At 44.5% G+C, this 19,506-nt stretch overlaps 1 protein-coding gene across 1 annotated transcript in view; it reads right to left on the minus strand.

Annotated features, from left to right (window-relative positions):
* si:dkeyp-117b11.1 (B-cell linker protein) overlaps positions 1–19,128 on the minus strand; it is a 73,974-nt gene extending 54,846 nt beyond the window's left edge. Inside the window, exons 1-2 of the mRNA XM_063056836.1 lie at positions 18,789–19,128; positions 59–92 (exon numbers count right to left, since the gene is read on the minus strand). Coding sequence (XP_062912906.1) covers positions 59–60 — 2 coding nt within the window. The 5' untranslated portion in view covers positions 61–92; positions 18,789–19,128. The remainder of the gene's footprint in view (positions 1–58; positions 93–18,788) is intronic.
* Between the last annotated feature and the right edge of the window lie 378 nt (positions 19,129–19,506).

A 19,506-nucleotide genomic window follows, 5' to 3' on the forward strand; every position in this document is an offset into this window, starting at 1 on the left:
TCTTCACACGAAGAATCATAGGCTAACGTTTTGCAAAACTTCGTAACAGTATACTCACATTATTTCCAGACTCCAAGGGCTTTGGGAGGATTCTAAAAAGGAAATAAAAATAAGTATTGTTCATTAAGTAAATGATAAAGGGGATAAAGTCTCTGAGCCAAACTCTGGCCGCATTTCATTCACAACAAAACTGAGAAAATGCCCTTAGAACAAATATAAAACATAAAATACCATCCCCCCCGCCCCACACACACACACAAAAATAAGTCTGTTCACCAAATTCGGAAGGATGAAGAAACCCATATCATACATAGAACAAAGTGTAAATTAATTCATGCATGGCTTAACTTTATTGGACATGTTTTTTTTCTCAGATGTGTGTTAAATGTGGTGCTTGGGAGCTAAAAATTTTGAAGGTAGGTAAGTCACGTGGATCAGATGTTCTACACCCCAGGGTTCTGAAAGAGGTCACTGAAGAGATCATGGAGGCATTAGTAATGATCTTTCAAGAATCACTAGATTCTGGAATGGTTTCTGAGGACTGGCAAATTGCAAATGTCACTCCTCTCTTTGAGAAAGGAGGGAGGCAAAAGAAAGGAAATTATTGGCCAGTTAGCCTGACTTCAGTGCTGGAGAGATGTTGGAGTCTATTATTAAGAATATCAAAAGGATGGTATTAAATTAAAACATTCCCAGGGTAGTTTACCCTGCTCACTTTATGTTTGAAAGTTTTGAGCACTTGGGCCAGCCTTTTGCACAAAACTTATAGAAGTTTTCTGTTCATGTAAAGTTTTGGCCGCAGGTCCAGTTGACTTTAGTGCTTTAGTAACTGGAATATTGATATTAACACTATGTATATGCATTTATACTCTGAACCAAACGAGTTCTTCATATAATTATCTATATATTTTTTTAATTTCTTGGATTACTTGGAGGCACATGATAAAATGGATCAAAGTCAGCATGGTTTTCTCAAGGGGAAATCTTGCCTGACAAATCTGCTGGAATTCCTTGAGGAAATATAAGGCAGGATAGACAATGGAGAGTCAGTGGATGTTGTTTATTTGGATTTTCAGAGGCCTTTGACAAGGTGTTGCATGTGAAACTGCTTAACAAAATAAGAGCCCATGGAATTACAAGAGGTATCAGAATGGATAGAAGATTGGCTGACTGGCAGGAGGCAAAGAGTGGGAATAAAGGAGGCATTTTCTCATTGGCAGCTGATGACCAGTGGTGTGCTGCAGGGATTGCTGTTAAGACCACTTCACGTTATATGTCAATGATTTGAATGAAAGAATCGATGGCTTTGTAGTCAAGTTTGCAGACGATACGATGAAAGGTGGAAGGGAAAATAGTGTTGAGATTGCAAGGTATCTGCAGAAGGACTTAGACAGATTGGGCAAAGTAGTGGTAGATGGAATATAATGCAGGGAAGTGCATGGTCATGTACTTTGGCACAAGAAATAAAGATGTGCACTATTTTATAAATAGGGAGAAAAATCAAAAATCAGTGGTGCAGAGGAACTTGGGAGTCCTCGTGCAGGATTCCCTAAAGGTTAACCTGCAGGTTGAGATGATGGTAAGGAAGGCAAATCAAATGTTAGCATTCATTGCAAGAGGACTAGAATACAAAAGCAAGGATGTAATGCTGAGTCTTTATAAGTCAGTACTGAGACCTCATTTGGAGAATTGTGAGCAGTTTTTGGCTCTGTATGTCAGAAAGGATGTGTTGTCATTGGAGAGAGTCCAGAGGAGGTTCATGGGGATGATTCTGGGAATGAAGGGGTTAGCATATGAGGGGCGTTTACCATCAGTGGAATTTGGATGAATGTGTGGGGATCTCATTGAAACCTACTGAATGTTGATAGGGCTAGTAGGGTGGATGTGGAGAGGATGTTTCCTATGGCGGGGGTATTCAGAACTAGAGGGCACAGCCTCAAAATTGAGGGGCAACCCTTTACAACAGGTAAGGAGGAATTTTTTTAGCCAGAGAGTAGTGGATCTGTGGAATGCTCTGCCACAGACTGCAGTGGAGGCCAAGTCCATGTGTATATTTAAGGTGGAAGTTGATCGCTTCCTGATCGGTCAGGGCATCAAAGGATATGGCGAGAAGACAGGTTTATGGGGTTGAGTGGGATCTGGGATCAGCCATGATGGAATGGCGGAGCAGACTCGATGGGCTGAGTGGCCTAATTCTGCTCCTATGTCTGATGGCTCAATGGTAAGGCACAGCTTCAGAATTGAGAGTCATTCATTTAGAGCAGAGATGAGGAAAGATTTCTGCAGCCAGGGGGCGGTGACTCTGTGGAATTACTTGTCACGGACGGCTGTGCAGGCCACATCATGCTCAAGGCAGAAATTGATAGGTTCTTGATTAATCAAGACATCAAAAGTTATGGGGAGAGTGCAGGAGAAAGGGGTTGAGACTGATAGTAAATCAGCCATGATCGAATGGCGAAGCAGACTCAATGGGCCGAGTGGCCTGATTCGGCTTCTGGGTCCTTATGGTCTTAAATGAAATTATTATGCCCTTGGATAAAAATGCCATTGCTGAGCAACTTATAATGAAGTGATTTCTCCATTCATACCCAAACCAGTTGAAAATGAACTCCCAGCTTTATACCACTCTCCAACATCTACCCCGTAACCCTGTAGGCCACTGCCATTCAGGTGGGCATCCAAGATGTGAAGGGAGCATCTGCATCTTCCACCCTTTCAGGTAATGATTTGCATTACCATAGTCAGAAACAAAGTCCTCATCTCTCCTTAAACCGCTCACCAATTACTTTACAAACGCCTTGGGTCCTAAGCATTTGAACCATTGCTATGATGTATTCTCATTCAGATTTCCCGAGTTATTTGCCAAAAGTGGTTAGAAATTGTTTGGGATAGTTGGAAGGACTGAACTGATGGCACTGGCCAAGATTGCAAATGATACATAGATGGTGGGACGAGAGGTATTGCAGCCGCAAGGGGTCTTCAGAAAGACCTGGACAGGTTGATAGAGTGAGAGAGTGTGTAAAGAAGTGGCAGATGGACTACAGCTTAGGGATGTGTGTTTGGTAGTAAAAATAAAGGTGTAGGCTATTTTTTAAACGTGGCGAGAATCCGGATATCAGAAGTGAAAAGGAACTTGGAATCCTAGCTCAAAATTCCCTCAAGGTTAACTTGCAAGTTGAGATAGTTGTAAAGAAGGCAAATACAATATTAGCATTAATTTCAAGAGGACTAGAATATCAAAGCAAGGAAGTACCTCTGAGAATTTATAAGGAGCTTATCAGACCACATTTGGAATATTAGGAGCATTTTTGGGACCCACATCTCCAGGGGGTTCACAAGAATGATCCCCTCACATTCAGTAGCAGGAACATTTGATGTCTCTGGGCTTGTACTCAGTGGAGATCAGAAGGATGTGGGGGGATGAAAGGATAAAATGGAAAGGATTCCTCCATTAGTAGGAGTGCCTAGGATCCAAGAGGTCAGCTTCAGAATAAAGAGGCTTGCCTTTAAAACTGAGATGAGGAGGAATTTCTTCAGTCAGACAGCGGCAAATCTGCAGAATTCGTTGCCACAAAGGACAACGGAGACCTAGTCATTGGGTGTCTTGAATGCAGAGGATGATAGGTTCCTGATTGGCAAAGGGGTTAAAGTTTATTGAGAGAAGGCAGAAGAATGGGCTTGAAAAAAGCTGCCATGATTGAATGGCAGGGCAGACTCAATGGGTGAAGTGGTCTATTTCTGTTCCTATATCTCTTGATCTTATAATATTGTTGTCTATCCCAAGTTACCATATGTTACCATATACTACACTAAAATTCATTTTCTTATAGGCACCTATAATAAAATCAAGAAGTACAATAGATTTTATGAAAAACTATGTATAACCAAAGACTGACAAACAACCAACATGCAAAAGAAGACAAATTGTGCAAAAAAATAATAGATAATACTGAGAACATGAGTTGTAGAGTCCTTGCAAGTGGGTCTGTAGGTTATGGAACAGTTTGGAGTTGAGTTGAGTGAGGTTATCCACCCTGTTTCTGGACCCTGATGGTTGAAGGTTAGTAAATGTTCCCGAACCTGGTAGGCTTCTGTACCTCTGGTAGCAAGAAGAGAGAATGGCCTGGATGGAAGGGTCTTTGACGATGGATGCTGCTTTCTTCTGGCAGTAGTCCTTGTAGATGTGGGAGGGTTTTGCCTGTGACAGATTGCACTGTATCTACCACTTACTGTAGACTTCTCCATTCCTGGCCTTTGGTGTTTCCATACTAGGTTGTGATGCAACCAGTCAAGGTAATCTCTACTGTGTATCTACAGAAGTTTTGTCAAGGTCTTAAATGACATGTCGGATCTGTGCAAACTTCTAAGAAAGTAGAGGTGCTGTCATGCCTTCTTGGTGCTAATTCATGTGCTGATTCCAGGACAGATCCTCTGATATGACCCTCTTCACCTCCAATCCCTTAATGAGGACCAGCTTCTTCCTTCTGTAGTCAATAATCAGCTCGATGAATTTTCTGATGTTCTTTGACAGGTTGTGGTTGTGGCACCATTCAGCTAGATTTTCAGTGTCCCTCCAATCTCCCAATTCATCATCACTTTTGATTCAGCCTACAGCAGCGTTGTCATCAGAAACCTTATATACAGGATTGGAGCAGTACTTAGCCACACAGTCATAAGTGTGAAGTAAGGAGAGCAGGGGGCTAAGCACACAACCTTGTGGTCACCTATGGTGATTGTGGAGGAGATGTTGTTGACAATCTGAACTGACTGGGGTCTGCAAGTGAGTAAATCAAGGATCCAATTGCACAAGCAGGTATTGAGACCAAGTTCTTTGAGCTTAGTGATGAGTTTCGAAGGGGATGATGGTGTTGATTACGGAACTCCAGTCAACGGAGAGCCCCCTCATATATACACCTTCACCATCCTGAAATGGAAAGTCTTTGATAACAAACCACATAAGGAGGCGTTGGAACGGGTGATGAAAGATTTGGACAAGAAGTTAAATTTTAAGGAACCTTTTTAAGGAGAGATTGGTGGTGGAGTGGCAGAAAGGAATAAAGAAATTTCAGAGCTGAGGCTCTGAAAGTGAAAGACACGGGCACTGATGTTGTGGGAATCCGTGGGACAGAAAATAGGGCAGGAATTTCCATAGGGTTAGGCCAATGCTGATTACAGAGAAAAATTCAAATTTCAAAACATCACAAGCTACATAGCTTATTCACAATAATATGCTTCAGCACAATTTAATTTGCTTATATATGAATACTGATCATATCATCACACTGGCCTGTCAGGTAATTCTGGAAAACAATCTGCCAAACCTTAGAGAAAAGGTGGCAGGAACAAATTAAATAGTGAATCTTCGCCTCATTTTCTGATCGTCCAATATGACACCTACCTAGCTACCCTGTGCTATACAACTGTGCTGAACATATAAAGTCAAAGTTCAAAGTAGAATTTATTATCAGAGTACTTACAACCCTGAGATTCTCTTCCTGCGGGCATACTTAGCAAATCTATAGAACAGTAACTGTAAACAACAACAGGAATTCTGCAGATGCTGGAAATTCAAGCAACACACATCAAAGTTGCTGGTGAACGCAGCAGACCAGGCAGCATCTCTAGGAAGAGGTGCAGTCGACGTTTCAGGCCGAGACCCCTGAAACGTCAACTGCACCTCTTCCTAGAACAGTAACTGTAAACAAGATCTGTAAACTGTAAACATCGGGAACCATAAGCTGTAAACCAGCTACACAAATGCAGATAGTAAATAACAAGCATGAAGCAACAAGATGAAAGGGTCCTCAAATGATATAGAACGTAGAACAGTACAGTACAGAAATTGTACTGTTGCTTGGTCCTCCAACACTTTGTGTGTGTTGCTCGGTCTGCTGAGTTCTTCCAGCATTTTGCGTGTGTTGCTTGGATTTCCGGCATCTGCAGATTTTCTCTTCTTTGCGATTGGACTACTACCTTGTGAAGTCTCTTCCAGGAATGCCTACCCTGAAGAAGTTTCGTCCTTCCCTCCCCCCGACCTTCCTACTCTGAGCTTGATAGTTTCTTGATTGGACACAACAAAGGTCATGAGAGCAGGCCAGGGAGTGGGACTGAGGATCGGCCGTGATTGAATGGTGGAGCAGCCTCGGCGGGCCAGATGAGCTGACTCTGTTCCTATGTCTCATGGTCTTTATCTGTGCCTAGAGAGGACATGAAAATCTTGGTCAAGATCTCATCTCTCACCTCTCTCAATAAACTGGGGTATATATCACCACCCCAAACTCAGTCCATTTTAAAGTTCTTCAAGAGAACCAACTACCTCTTTTTATATCTCAAAATGCCATAGCATATTAACATACTCCACATTATTCTTCATGTCCGTCTCCTTGGTAAACAATAATGTAAAGCATATATGCCACACCTCCAACTACATATTCCTCTATTTATCCTTGAGTGGTCCTGCCCTCTCCCCAGTTATCCTCTTGCTCTTGATGTAGGTATAGAATACCTTGAGATTCTCCTTAATCCTACTTGTCAAGTATTTTTCATGGCCTCTCCTAGCTTTCCTAATTCTCTCTTGAATTCTCTTCTGGCTTCTTGATAATCCTCGAGGATTAATCCTCTGTTTAATTTTAGCTTCCTAAACTTTACACACCTTCCCTTTTTCTTGTTGACTCAATTCATCAGCTCTCTTGAATCCAAGGTTCCCTTACTTGCCAACCTTTTTCTTTCTTCTAACTGGAATATATTCACTCCCCGCCCCCCCCCCCACCTTGGAAGTTTTCATATTTTATTGTTTTACGACCTTGAGTTACAGTGGATTTAATTTGGCTTTTATTGACACTGATCAACAGAAAAAGGCACTTTTGTGTCAAAGTGAAAACAGATCTCTACAGAGTGATCTAAATTAATTACAAATATAAAACACAAAATAATTTATTGCAAGAGTATTCACGCCCTTTCAGTCAGTATTTAGTAGATGTACCTTTGCCAGCAATTACAGCCTTGAGTCTGTATGGATTGATCTCTGTCAGCTTTGCACATCTGGACACTGCAACTTTTCCCCATTCTTCTTTACAAAACTGCTCACGATCTATCAGATTGTATGGGGATCGTGAGTGAACAGCCCTTTTGAAGTCCAGCAACAAATTCTCAACTGGATTGAGGTCTGGACTCTCACTTGGCCACTCTAGGATATTAGCTTTGTTGTTTTTAAGCTATTTGTGTGTAATTTTATCTTTATGCTTGGGGTAATTTTCTTGATGGAAAACAAATCTTCTCCCAAGTCACAGTTCTCTTACAGACTGTATCAGGTTTTCCTCCAGGATTTCCTTGTATTTTGCTACATTCATTTTACTCTCTACCTTCACAAGCCTTCCAGGGCCTGCTGCAGTGAAGCATCCCCACAGCATGATGCAGCCACCGCCATGTGTCACAGTAGGGATGGTGTATTTTTGATGATGTGTGGTGTTTGGCTTATGTGAAACATATCATTTAGTCTGATGGCCAAAAAGCTCAATTTTGTTTCCATCACACCAGAGAATCTTGTTCCAGCTATCTTCAGAGTCTCCCACATGCCTTCTGGCAAACTCTAGCCGAGATTTTATGAGAGTTTTTTTCAACAATGGCTTTCTCTTTGTCACTCTCCCGTAAAGCTGCAACTGGAGAAGCACCTGGGCAACAGTTGTATAGGCAGTCTCTCCCACCTCCGCCACTGACGCTTGTAGCTCCTCCAGAGTTGTCATATGTCTCTCTGTGGCCTCCCTCACTAGTCCCCTTCTTGCACAGTCACTCAGTTTTTGAGGACAGCCTGCTCTCGGCAGATTTACAGCTGTGTCATATTCTTTCCGTTTGTTGATGATTGACTTAACTGTAGTCAGTGACTTGGAAATTTACTTGCATCCATCTCCTGACTTGTGCTTTTCAGTAACCTTTCGTCGAGTTGCTTGGAGTGTTCTTCTGACTTCATGGTGTAGTTTTTGCCAGGATACTGACTCACCAGCAGTTGGACCTTCCAGATACAGGTGTATTTTTACTACAATCAATTGATACACCTTGACTGGAGACTAGTGATCACCATTTAACTAATTATGTGACTTCTAAAACCAATTGGCTGCACCAGTGATAATTTGGTGTGTCACATTAAGTAGAAGTCCCCTATGACAACAACCCTAGTGTTTTTACAGCTCTTCTGAATCTGCCTGCATGTCTGTTCCTCAATGTCCTGGTAGCCATTGGGGTGTGATGGCACCCTTCCCTTTTTTTTTAGTTCTGCCCATAAAGACCCAGTCAATGGATAAGTCAACATTACATCCTATTTGAGTCCAGCTGTTAAACTGTCCCTAATTAATAGTGCAACCCCCCTCCCCACCCCTCTTACCCCCTCTCTATCACTGATAAAACGCTGGAACGTTAAGCATCCAGTCCTGACCCTCTCTCAACCAAGTTCCTGAAATGGCTACAACATCATAGTTCCATGTACAGTACTGATCCTGCTCTACATTCGCCAACTTTGCCCTTACTTGTCTTTGCATTCAAATAAACACGCTTCAACCCACCTGTCCCATTGCCTTACCCCTGCCTGTTCTTCCTTACAGACTTGCTGGTTGTGGCATCTACCTTCCTCCAATTTCCCTGGTTCCCATTTCACCCCACTCCCAGCCCCTGTAAAGCTGAACACCTGACAACTGTTACCTGTTTGCTTCTCCGATCAGTTCTTACTTACTAACACAAGAAAATCCGCAAGATGCTGGAAACCCAAAGCAACCCACGCAGCGTGCTAGGGGAACTCAGCAGGCCAGGCAGCATCTATGGAAAAGAATAAACAGTCAACATTTCAGGCCAACACCCTTTTTTATTTGCTGTTCATTTTTCTTCTTCTTCAGTCGTTCCTCGGGATTGAGGATGACCTAATTCCAGTTGGGTACTGTAGGTTTTCAGGAAGCTGGTGAGGCTGTTGTGGGAACCATCGATTTGTCCACTGTCAGGGCGAGTGGTGAGTAGCTTGTGAGGTGGTCTGCCATGCCTCCATTACAGAGTGCCTCTGTGTCCTCCCAACACGTGCTTTGGCACTCCCAGCGCCACCCAACAGTTTTGGATTAGAAACTCAGCAGAGACACTGCATTGCTTCGAGGAAGCATTGAGGGCATTCTTGGCTTTTCCCAATAATTTCAGACCACGAAGAGTGTCTGTTTCGGGAGTTTGGTGACAGGCAGTTGAACAGCGTGGTCTGTCCAGCGTAGCTAGCTGAGAGTAACGGGATCGTAGTGCTGGCGATGTCAGCATAGAGACTTTGTTCCACGTAACCTTCCAGAGAATTTGGAGGATTTTGAGAAGACAGCACGTTTTTCTTACCCTGTACCTTGATGCGCCTGCTGCGGGTAGTCCGACTCTCTGAAGTGCGAACAGTATGTAAGAAGGCAGGGGTTTGGACCCCACTTCTTTTGAGCCACTTCTGAGGTTCGGTGACGCTTGGAGCGGAGCGTTGGCCTGGAAGCCCGGAGAAGAGGCGCAAGCCCGCGATCCGTTTCTCGTTGATCTCGCTGATTAAGGCGTTGAGCAAGATTGAAATCAACGAGGGCGAGAGCGCAAGGTCAAGCGGGAGTTCTGTGCCGTCTGCCTGCATTTGACTGGTCTCCCTCTCCCTCTCGCTGGCTGCTTCCGGAGTCTTGGGTCCCGGGCAAGGTTTGACTGGAGCGGTTTGTGGACTGGGCTTATTTTAGTGGTCTCTATCCTTCATGTTACATGTGGTTCTGGTTACTCCTGTTTTAATTGCTCTTTTGCATGATTTTGATCAGAGCATACTTGATCTACGGCCTGCAGTCAATGAACAGCCCAGCGCTATATTGAAAGGAGCTGAACTAAACTGAATATTCCCAGACTGTTTCAAGGACTCTGCAGTTTGATGTTTTATATCCTGTGCGTTATTCGCTTTTTTTTGCCGCTTGTTTGATTTAGGTTTTTTTTGCGTGTTGTGTGTTTGATGTTTGAACGGGTTCCATGGTGTTCCTTTGTTTTGTGGCTGTCTGCAGGAAGACAAATATCAGAGTCTTTGGCTCGAGTCTTCGGCGAGGAGGCTGAGAGAGGAGACTATGCCACAGTTGAAGTGGTGAAGAGATGACCGCTAGGCTGATGTGGGATGTGGGATGCATGATGTGGGAGGTCAGGGACACTGATAGTGCCTCTGGCTCCTACACCTGTGGAAAATGTGTCCAGTTTCAGCTTCTGAAGGACCGTGTTGCAGCACTGGAGAGGCAACTGGAACACCTTCGGTTCATCCGGGGAAACGAGAGTTTTCTGGACAGGACCTACAGTGAGGTCGTTACACCGAAGATACCGGAAGAGAGAAGGGGGGCGACGATGAGGAAGGGATGGATGATTAGAGTACAGGAGACCCCGGGAGATGTGCCTCTCGTAAACAGGTTCACCCTCTTGGAAGCTGTCGGGGCAGAAGATGATGCCAGCCTGAGAGGCGGTCAGGTCTGCGAGTCAATAATTGGCGCTGAAGCAAAGCCGAGGAGACAGACGTCAGGTAGAGCCGTGGTAGTAGGGGACTCCATAGTGAGAGGTACCGACAGGGGTTTCTGTGGCAACAGGCAAGATTTAAGGATGGTGTGTTGCCTCCCTGGTGCTGGGATCCAGGATGCCACGGACTGATTGCAGGGAATCCTCAAGAGTGAAGGTGAACATCCGGAAGTGGTGGGGCATGTCGGCACAAATGACGTGGGGAAGAAGAGGAAAGACATTCTACAGCGCGACTTCAGAGAACTCGGAAGAAGGCTGAAAAGCAGGAATTCCAGGGTGGTTATCTCCGGTTTGCTTCCAGTTCCCCGTGCTGGAGTGGTCAAGAACAGGGAGATAATGGATCTGAATGTGTGACTGAGGAACTGGTGCAGGAAGCAAGGATTTACATTCTTGGACCACTGGGGTATGTTTCGGGGTAAGGATGAATTGTACAAAAGGGATGGGTTGCACCTTAATAAGCGGGGCACCAGCATTCTGGCAGGCAGGTTTGCCTCTGTTTAAACTAAGTAGTGGGGGGGAGGGGACGAACTGGAAATATAAAGATGGAGATAAAGGGAAAGTGAGAATAAGGAAAGTTAAGAAAGACAACAGAATCAATGGAGCAGAAAGCTCAAGAAGGGATCGTACAGTTTGGCCAAGTGAAATAGGAATTGATATGGGAGGCGAGGGGAGTAATGAATTAAAAGTATTGTATATGAATGCACGGAGTATAAGAAATAAAGCGGACGAGCTTGAGGCACAGTTGGAAATTGGCAAGTGTGATGTCATGGGAATAACAGAGACATGGCTTCAAGTGGACAGGGCCTGGGAAATGAATATTCAAGGTATACGTCCTATCGAAAGGACAGACCGTTGGGCAGAGGGGGTGGGGTGGCTCTGTTGGTGAGGAATGATATTCAGTCCCTTGCGAGGGGGGACATAGAATCAGGAGACGTGGAGTTAATATGGATAGAACTGAGAAATTCTAAGGGTAGAAAGACCCTAATGTGAGTTACCTACAGGCCCCCAAACAGTAGTCTGGATGTAGGGTGTAAGTTGAATCAAGAGTTAAAATTGGCATGTCGCAAAGGTAATGCTACAGTTGTTATGGGGGATTTCAACATGCGGGTAGACTGGAGGAATCAGGTTGGTGCTGGACCCCAAGAAAGGGAGTTTGTGGAGTCTCTCTGAGATGGATTCTTAGAACAGCTTGTACTGGAGCCTACCAGAGAGAACACAATTCTAGATTTAGTGTTGTGCAATGAACCAGATTTGATCAGGGACCTCAAGGTAAAGGAGCCATTAGGAGGTAGTGACCATAATATGATAAGTTTTAATCTACAATTTGAGAGGGAGAAGGGAAACTCGGAAGTGTCAGTATTACAGTTGAACAAAGGGGACTATGGTGCTATGAGAGAGGAGCTGGCCAAAGTTCAATGGAACAATACCCTAGCAGGGATGACAGTGGAACAGCAATGGCAAGTGTTTCTGGGAATAATGCGGAATGTGCAGGATCAGTTCATTCCAAAGAGGAAGAAAAATCCTAAGGGGAGTAAGGGGAGGCCGTGGCTGACAAGGGAAGTAATGGACAGTGTGACGAAAGACCAAGTTATCAGAAGATTGATGCAAATAAGAGAGATAAGGGAGAAGCGTTCAAAATGTTAATGAGAGATGAGAGAGATTAACGAAAAGAGACACAGTTCCGAGTATTGACAGACCGGTTGCTTTGAACCTGAACTGTTTGAAGCTGATGGACAGGGGATACCCCAGCAGGGGGATAAAAGGAACAGGTTCGCTAAGGCACGAAAGACACCACGAGATCACGAGATAATGAGACCCTGGAAGTGCAGTGTGCCCCCACAAGTTGGTAGGAGTTTTGGAGGTCTGGTCGTGGGAACCGACCATAGATGCACAGGGTGAAAAGGTACGATTGGCGGGAACCTGGTGTGTGTGTGTCCGCCCTTGCCTGGGTGCCGAGTTCACCGCGGAAGAATGATCATATCCAGAACGGAGGGGTCACAGTCGGTGACCTCAGAAGACAGTAAAAAGAACTCGCCCGAAATCTAACCGCGAGGAACATCCAAGGTCTATTTGAATCAGAAATTTGCATATTCGCTCTCTCTCTCTCTCCAACGGCACAACAGCGATTACTGCGAACTGTACTGAGCTGAACTGAACTCTGCGTCATACTGATCATTGAGATTGATCATTTTACCCCTAGACTGCAATGGAGCTTAATTGATTCCTATTATCCTGGTTCTGTGTACATGTGTGTTTTATCATTGCTAACCTGTTGCATTTATATCCTTGCGATTAGAGTACTGTGTTACTTATTTCTTTAATAAAACTTTCTTAGTTCCAGTAATCCAGACTCCAACTAAGTGGTCCATTTCTGCTGGTTTGGCAACCCAGTTACGGGGTACATAACATAAGTGGGGGCTCGTCTGGGGTTTTGAATGCCAAATTTGGGACTGGGTAAATTGATTGTGTTAAAATTCCCAAAAGAAAGAAAGGGCAAACAGCAGAAATAGAGATTGAGGAATTTCTAAAGGCGCCGACCTTGGAGGCATTAGAGGATGCCAGGAAATCAGAATTGGCAGCTGTGGCCAAACGGTTGAATCTTTTTAAGGGGAAGTCGACAATGAGGAGAGCGGAGATGCACAGAGCTATCATAGAGCATTATGTATCTAAAGGTGTGTTTCCCCAAGGGGAGCTGGAGGTGGTATCTATGGGCAAACCTGGTGGAGAAGCAGTACAGCTGCTGATCGAAAAATTGAGACTCAAGCACGAGTTCCGGGTAAAACAGCTGGACCGAGAAGAGAAGCAGTTAGAACGCAAAGAGAGAATAAAACAGTTGGAGCAAGAAGAGAGGGACAGGCAGTTGGAACGAGAAGCGAGAGAGAAACAGAGGGAAAGGGAATTTGAGCTGGAGAGGTTAAAGATGATGGCAGTGCAGGGGCCCATGGCGAACCAAGGTGGAGGGTTCAGGGTGACCCAGGAGGTTAGGCTGGTTCCCCCGTTTGACGAGACCGATGTTGATCGGTACTTTCTCCATTTTGAAAAAGTTGCTGCGTCAGGACTGGCCGAGGGATAAGTGGGCTGTTTTGCTTCAGAGTGTACTTAAAGGAAAAGCCCAACAAGCTTATTCGGCTTTGTCTGCAGAAGATGCCCAGAGGTATGATGTGGTAAAAGAGGCCATACTCAGGATTTATGAGTTGGTCCCGGAGGCATACCAGCAGAGGTTCCGGAATGCGAAGAAGCAGTGTATTTAGAGTTTGCCCGTGAGATGGAGATGTATTGTGAGAGTTGGTGCGCCTCGAAAGGGGTCAGTGGGGATTATGACAAACTGCTACAGCTAATCCTGATTGAGCAGTTTAAAGGTTGTGCCCCTGAAGGTATGATGAGAAAGATGAGAAAGAGGCAGACACCTTAGCCGCAACTGCTAAGTTAGCAGATGAGTATGCGTTGACGCATAAAATGAAGTTTATTCCGAGTAAAGGCTACCAGAAGGGTAGTCAAGACGGCGGAGAGAGTCCACCAGAAAAGTCAGAAAGTAAGCCGGGGACTAGTGAGAAGGATAAGGTAGACCAGGAGCAGTTTGGTAGGAAGTCTCCTGGGGTCGTATGCTATAATTGTGGGAAAGTCAGACACTTTGCGTCCAGGTGCTTTGCCCCAAAGAAGGAGACGGGGAAAAGGAAAACGACGGTTCCGACTGGCTGTATTGAGCTGGTAAACAAACCGCTAGGAAAGAAGAGGTCTGATAAAGTTCAGGAAGGGCGCAAGAGGTTTATCTCGGCCGGATTGGTGTCGGTGAAGGAGGGGTTAAACCCAGTTCCAGTACGGATCTGGAAAGACACTGGAGCTTGTCAGTCATTGATATTAAAGAGTGTGTTAGACTTTAGTTCAGAGACCCAGACTGGGGAGGTCAGGGTCATCAAAGGCATTGGAAAAGGGACTGAAGCAGTACCTTTGCACCAGATACATCTAAAAAGCGACTTGGTCTCCGGACCGGTCACGATCGGGGTGAGGCCCGAACTACCGATGGAAGACGTGGAGGTCTTACTCGGTAATGACCTCACCGGCGGAGAGGTGTACCCAGCAGTAAGATTGACAAGCCAGCCTGCCAGCATTGAGGCCCCGCCCATGGACTCACAGGTTTATCCTGTTTGTGCAGTGACTCGGCACATGTCCAGAAAGGCTGCCGAAGTGAATATAGATTTGGCTGAGACGTTTTTACCAGCCTTGTATCAGAAGGAGTCAGAAAGTGAGAAGCAGCGTAGTGAAATGGAAGTTAAGGTAGATTTATCATTAGCAAGGAAGGAATTTGTACAGGCACAGGAGCGAGACGAGGAGCTGATGGTTTTGGTGGAGACAGCTCTCTCTGAAGCAGAATTAAAAAGGTAGCCAGTGGGCTATTATGTGAAGGAGGGAGTACTAAGGAGGAAATGGAGACCAAGTACCATGCCCGAAGGTTCTTGGAGATGGTGGGGTATTACAGGAAGTTTTGCAAAAAAAAACTTTGCGGATATTACCCTCCCTCTTACTAAGCTCTTGCCAAAGCATGCTAAGCTGGTGTGGGACGACCCTTGTTATCTTTGTCCGGGACGAAAACCACTGAGAAGTTACACTGATCACAACTCATTAGTGTTTTTGGCCACTATGAAGTTTGCTAAGTTGGAGCCTGGTCTTAGAGGATTATTAAAATAACACATATGAAAGGAACGGAAAGGTGATGGCTGTCTGTCTGTCAAGGTGTTGACAACTTTAAGTTCTCTGCAATAGCCAAATAGCTGATGACCATGTATATTTGTGTGTATCTAATAATGTATTCATGCCTATAATTTTTACCCTGGTAAAAATCCTTTGAAGGATAGGGGTGTGACGAAAAACCAAGTTATCAGAAGATTGATGCAAATAAGAGAGATAAGGGAGAAGCATTCAAAATGTTAATGAGAGATGAGAGAGATTAATGAAAAGAGACACAGTTCTGAGTATTGACAGACCGGTTGCTTTGAACCTGAACTGTTTGAAGCTGATGGACAGGCGATACCCCAGCGGGGGGATAAAAGGAACAGGTTCGCTAAGGCACAAGAGACACCAGGAGAAATCATGAGATAACGAGACCCTGGAAGTGCAGTGTGCCCCCACAAGTTGGCGAGAGTTTGGAGGTCTGGTCGCGGGAACCAACCATAGACGCACAGGGTGAGAAGGTACGATCGGCGGGAACCTGGTGTGTGTGTCCGCCCTTGCCTGGGTACCGGGTTCACCGCGGAAGAACGATTGTATCCGGAACGGAGGGGTCACAGTCGGTGACCTCAGAAGACAGTAAAAAGGGCTCGCCCGAAAGCTAATTGCGAGGAACATCCGAGGTCTGTTTGAATCAGAAATTTGCATATTCGCTCTCTCTCTCTCTCTCCAACGGCACAACAGCGATTGCTGCGAGCTGTACTGAGCTGAACTGAACTCTGCGTCACTTGAGACTGATCATTTTACCCCTAGACTGCGATGGAGCTTGATTGATTCCTATTATCCTGGTTCTGTGTACATGTGTGTTTTATCATTGCTAACCTGTTGCATTTATATCCTTGCGATTAGAGTACTGTGTTACTTATTTCTTTAATAAAACTTTCTTAGTTCCAGTAATCCAGACTCCAACTAAGTGGTCCATTTCGGCTGGTTTGGCAACCCAGTTACGGGGTACGTAACAACAGTATAAAAATGAAAGAGAAGAAGTATAACATAGCAAAGACAAGTAGGAAGCCGAAGGATTGGGAAACTTTTAAGGAGCAACAGAAGGTAACTAAAAAGGCAATACGCGGAGAAAAAATGAGATACGAAGGTAAACTAGCCAAGAATATAAAGGAGGATAGTGAAAGCTTCTTTAGGTATGTGAAAAGGAAAAAAAAATAGTTAAGACCAAAATTGGGCCCTTGAAGACAGAAACGGGTGAATTTATTATGGGGAACAAGGAAATGGCAGATGAGTTGAACAGGTACTTTGGATCTCTCTTCACTAGGGAAGACACAAACAATCTCCCAGATAGAATAGTGGCCAAAGGACCTAGGGTAATGGATGAACTGAAGGAAATTTATATTAGGCAGGAAATGGTGTTGGATAGACTGGTGGGTCTGAAGGCTGATACGTCCCCGGGACCTGATGGTCTACATCCCAGGGTACTTGAGGAGGTGGCTTTAGAAATCGTGGACACATTGGTAGTCATTTTCCAATGTTCTATAGATTCAGGATCAGGTCCTGTGGATTGGAGGGTGGCTAATGTTGTCCCTCTGTTCAAGAAGGGAGGAAGAGAGAAAACAGAGAATTATAGTCCTGTTAGCCTGACATCGGTGGTGGGAAAGATGCTGGAGTCAATTATAAAAGATGAAATTACGACACATCTGGATAGCAGTAACAGGATCAGTCTGAGGCAGCATGGATTTATGAAGGGGAAATCATGCTTGACTAATCTTCTGGAATTTTTTGAGGATGTAACTATGAAAATGGACAAGGGAGGGCCAGTAGATGTAGTGTACCTGGACTTTCAGAAAGCCTTTGATAAAGTCCCACATAGGAGATTAGTGGGCAAAATTAGGGCACATGGTATTGGGGGCAGAGTACTGACATGGATTGAAAATTGGCTAGCTGACAGAAAAGAAAGAGTAGCGATTAACGGGTCCCTTTCGGAATGGCAGGCGGTGACCAGTGGGGTACCGCGGGGTTCAGTGCTGGGACCGCAGCTGTTTACAATATATATTAATGATTTAGATGAGGGAATTAAAAGTAACATTAGCAAATTTGCCGATGACACAAAGCTGGGTGACAGTATGTTATGAGAATGCAGGGTGACTTGGACAGGCTGGGTGAGTGGGCAGATGCAGTTTAATGTGGATAAATGTGAGGTTATCCACTTTGGTGGTAAGAACAGGAAGGCAGATTATCATCTAAATGGAGTCAAATTAGGAAAAGGGGAAGTACAACGAGATCTAGGTGTTCTTGTACATCAGTCACTGAAAGCAAGCATGCAAGTACAGCAGGCAGTGAAGAAAGCTAATGGCATGCTGGCCTTCATAACAAGGGGAATTGAGTATAAGAGCAAAGAGGTCCTTCTGCAGCTGTACAGGGCCCTGGTGAGACCACACCTGAAGTACTGTGTGCGGTTTTGGTCTTCAAATTTGAGGAAGGACATTTTTGCTATTGAGGGAGTGCAGCGTAGGTTCACAAGGTTAATTTCCGGGATGGCGGGACTGTCATATGTCGAAAGATTGGAGCGACTGGGCTTGAATACTCTGGAATTTAGAAGGCTGAGAGGGGATCTTATTGAAGCATATAAGATTATTAAGGGATTGGACACGCTGCAGGCAGGAAGCATGTTCCCGCTGATGGGTGAGTCCAGAACCAGAGGCCACAGTTTAAGAATAAGGGGTAGGCCATTTAGAACGGAGTTGAGGAAAAACTTTTTCACCCAGAGAGTGGTGGATATATGGAATGCTCTGCCCCAGAAGGCTGTGGAGGCCAAGTCTCTGGATGCTTTCAAAAAAGAGATGGATAGACCTCTTAAAGATAGCGGAATCAAAGGTTATGGGGATAAGGCAGGAACTGGATACTGATTGTGGATGATCAGCCATGATCACGGTGAATGGCGGTGCTGGCTCGAAAGGCCGAATGGCCTATTCCTGCACCTATTGTCTATTGTCTGTTGTATACTGCATACGTCCTTTGATAATAATTGTCCCTGCGCAAAAAAGGCCACAGATATCTGAGGAAGGGCATTTCCAGGACAATATGATCTATTTTTCCTGCAATTTTCCAAGAAAATCCAGAATGCTACATACATTTTCAAGGATGACACCTGCCTGGAAGTATTGACTTGAAACTCCATTCACCCAAACAACATAAAAAAATCTCATTATCTCATTCCTTTTCTGGAAAATAACAGATTTTCAACCCCGTACTATTGCGATAAATGAGCAATTACATAGCTAGGCAATGTAAGAGAAATGAAAACAATTTAGTAGTTACTTCCTGCTATTAAATCATCCCACTAAATTCAGCTTTTTCATAGTTAACTGAAGTATTAAAAACCATTCATTATGCCATCTTGATATCCTACACTCGATCCTGCTGACAATCTCCTTGGCAGTTCCTGCACCAACGCTAAGCCAAACCCTTTGTTTCCAGCACAGCAGAAAACTTGAACCCAACATCATCAATACACCTTTTAAAGCCCTGTTCTGTCCTGGTCTAGGTCACCATTTCACTAAAATAAATCAGAGAGTATAAAAAATCATTACCCTTTATGGAATAAACTGGTCAGTAAGCTGCGGTCCTTTCTGCAGTTCCTCGGTGACTGTATCAATCTCACAAGGACGCTGAGACAACAGGTTCTCACTTTAGTTTCCAGTCAGACTGTTGGTCATTTTAAATGCAAAAGCATGCAAAAATTGAGCTATTGTTCATCTACAGAGCACCTATGCCCTACCTCTACTCTGCACTTTGCATACGCTATGCTTTGTAAGGCAGCATCAGAGAGGGAGCTCAGTCCCTATCTGATCATTAGCTTTCATCAGGACGTGCAGCTTGGGGTAGAACAACTGGAGCATTGACAGGAAACAAATTCTGAAAAGCTGGAAAGGCTCAAGTGCCCAGGCAGCATTTTTTTTTAAATTAAATTTGATACCTCAACTGTAACGCATTCATTTACAACTGGTACAAAACTCGAACAAAGCTTAAGGTGGAACATTTTTATAACACATTTCTAAGGTCACACTTGGAATATTGCGTGCAATTCTGGTCATCTCATTGGAGGTAAGAGCTCAGGGCAACACACTTTTCACCCCTCTTCCCTCCAGGAGAAGGCTCAGGAGCTTGAAGACTCGTACGGCCAGATTTAGGAACGGCTTCTCTCCAACTGTAATAAGGCTGCTGAATGGATCCTGACCCGGATCTGAGCCGCACCCTCCAAATATCCGGACCTGCCTCTCGGTTTTTTTGCACTACCTTACTTTCCAT

Source organism: Mobula hypostoma, chromosome 8, assembly GCF_963921235.1.
Source record: "Mobula hypostoma chromosome 8, sMobHyp1.1, whole genome shotgun sequence".
Lineage (NCBI taxonomy): Eukaryota > Metazoa > Chordata > Chondrichthyes > Myliobatiformes > Myliobatidae > Mobula > Mobula hypostoma.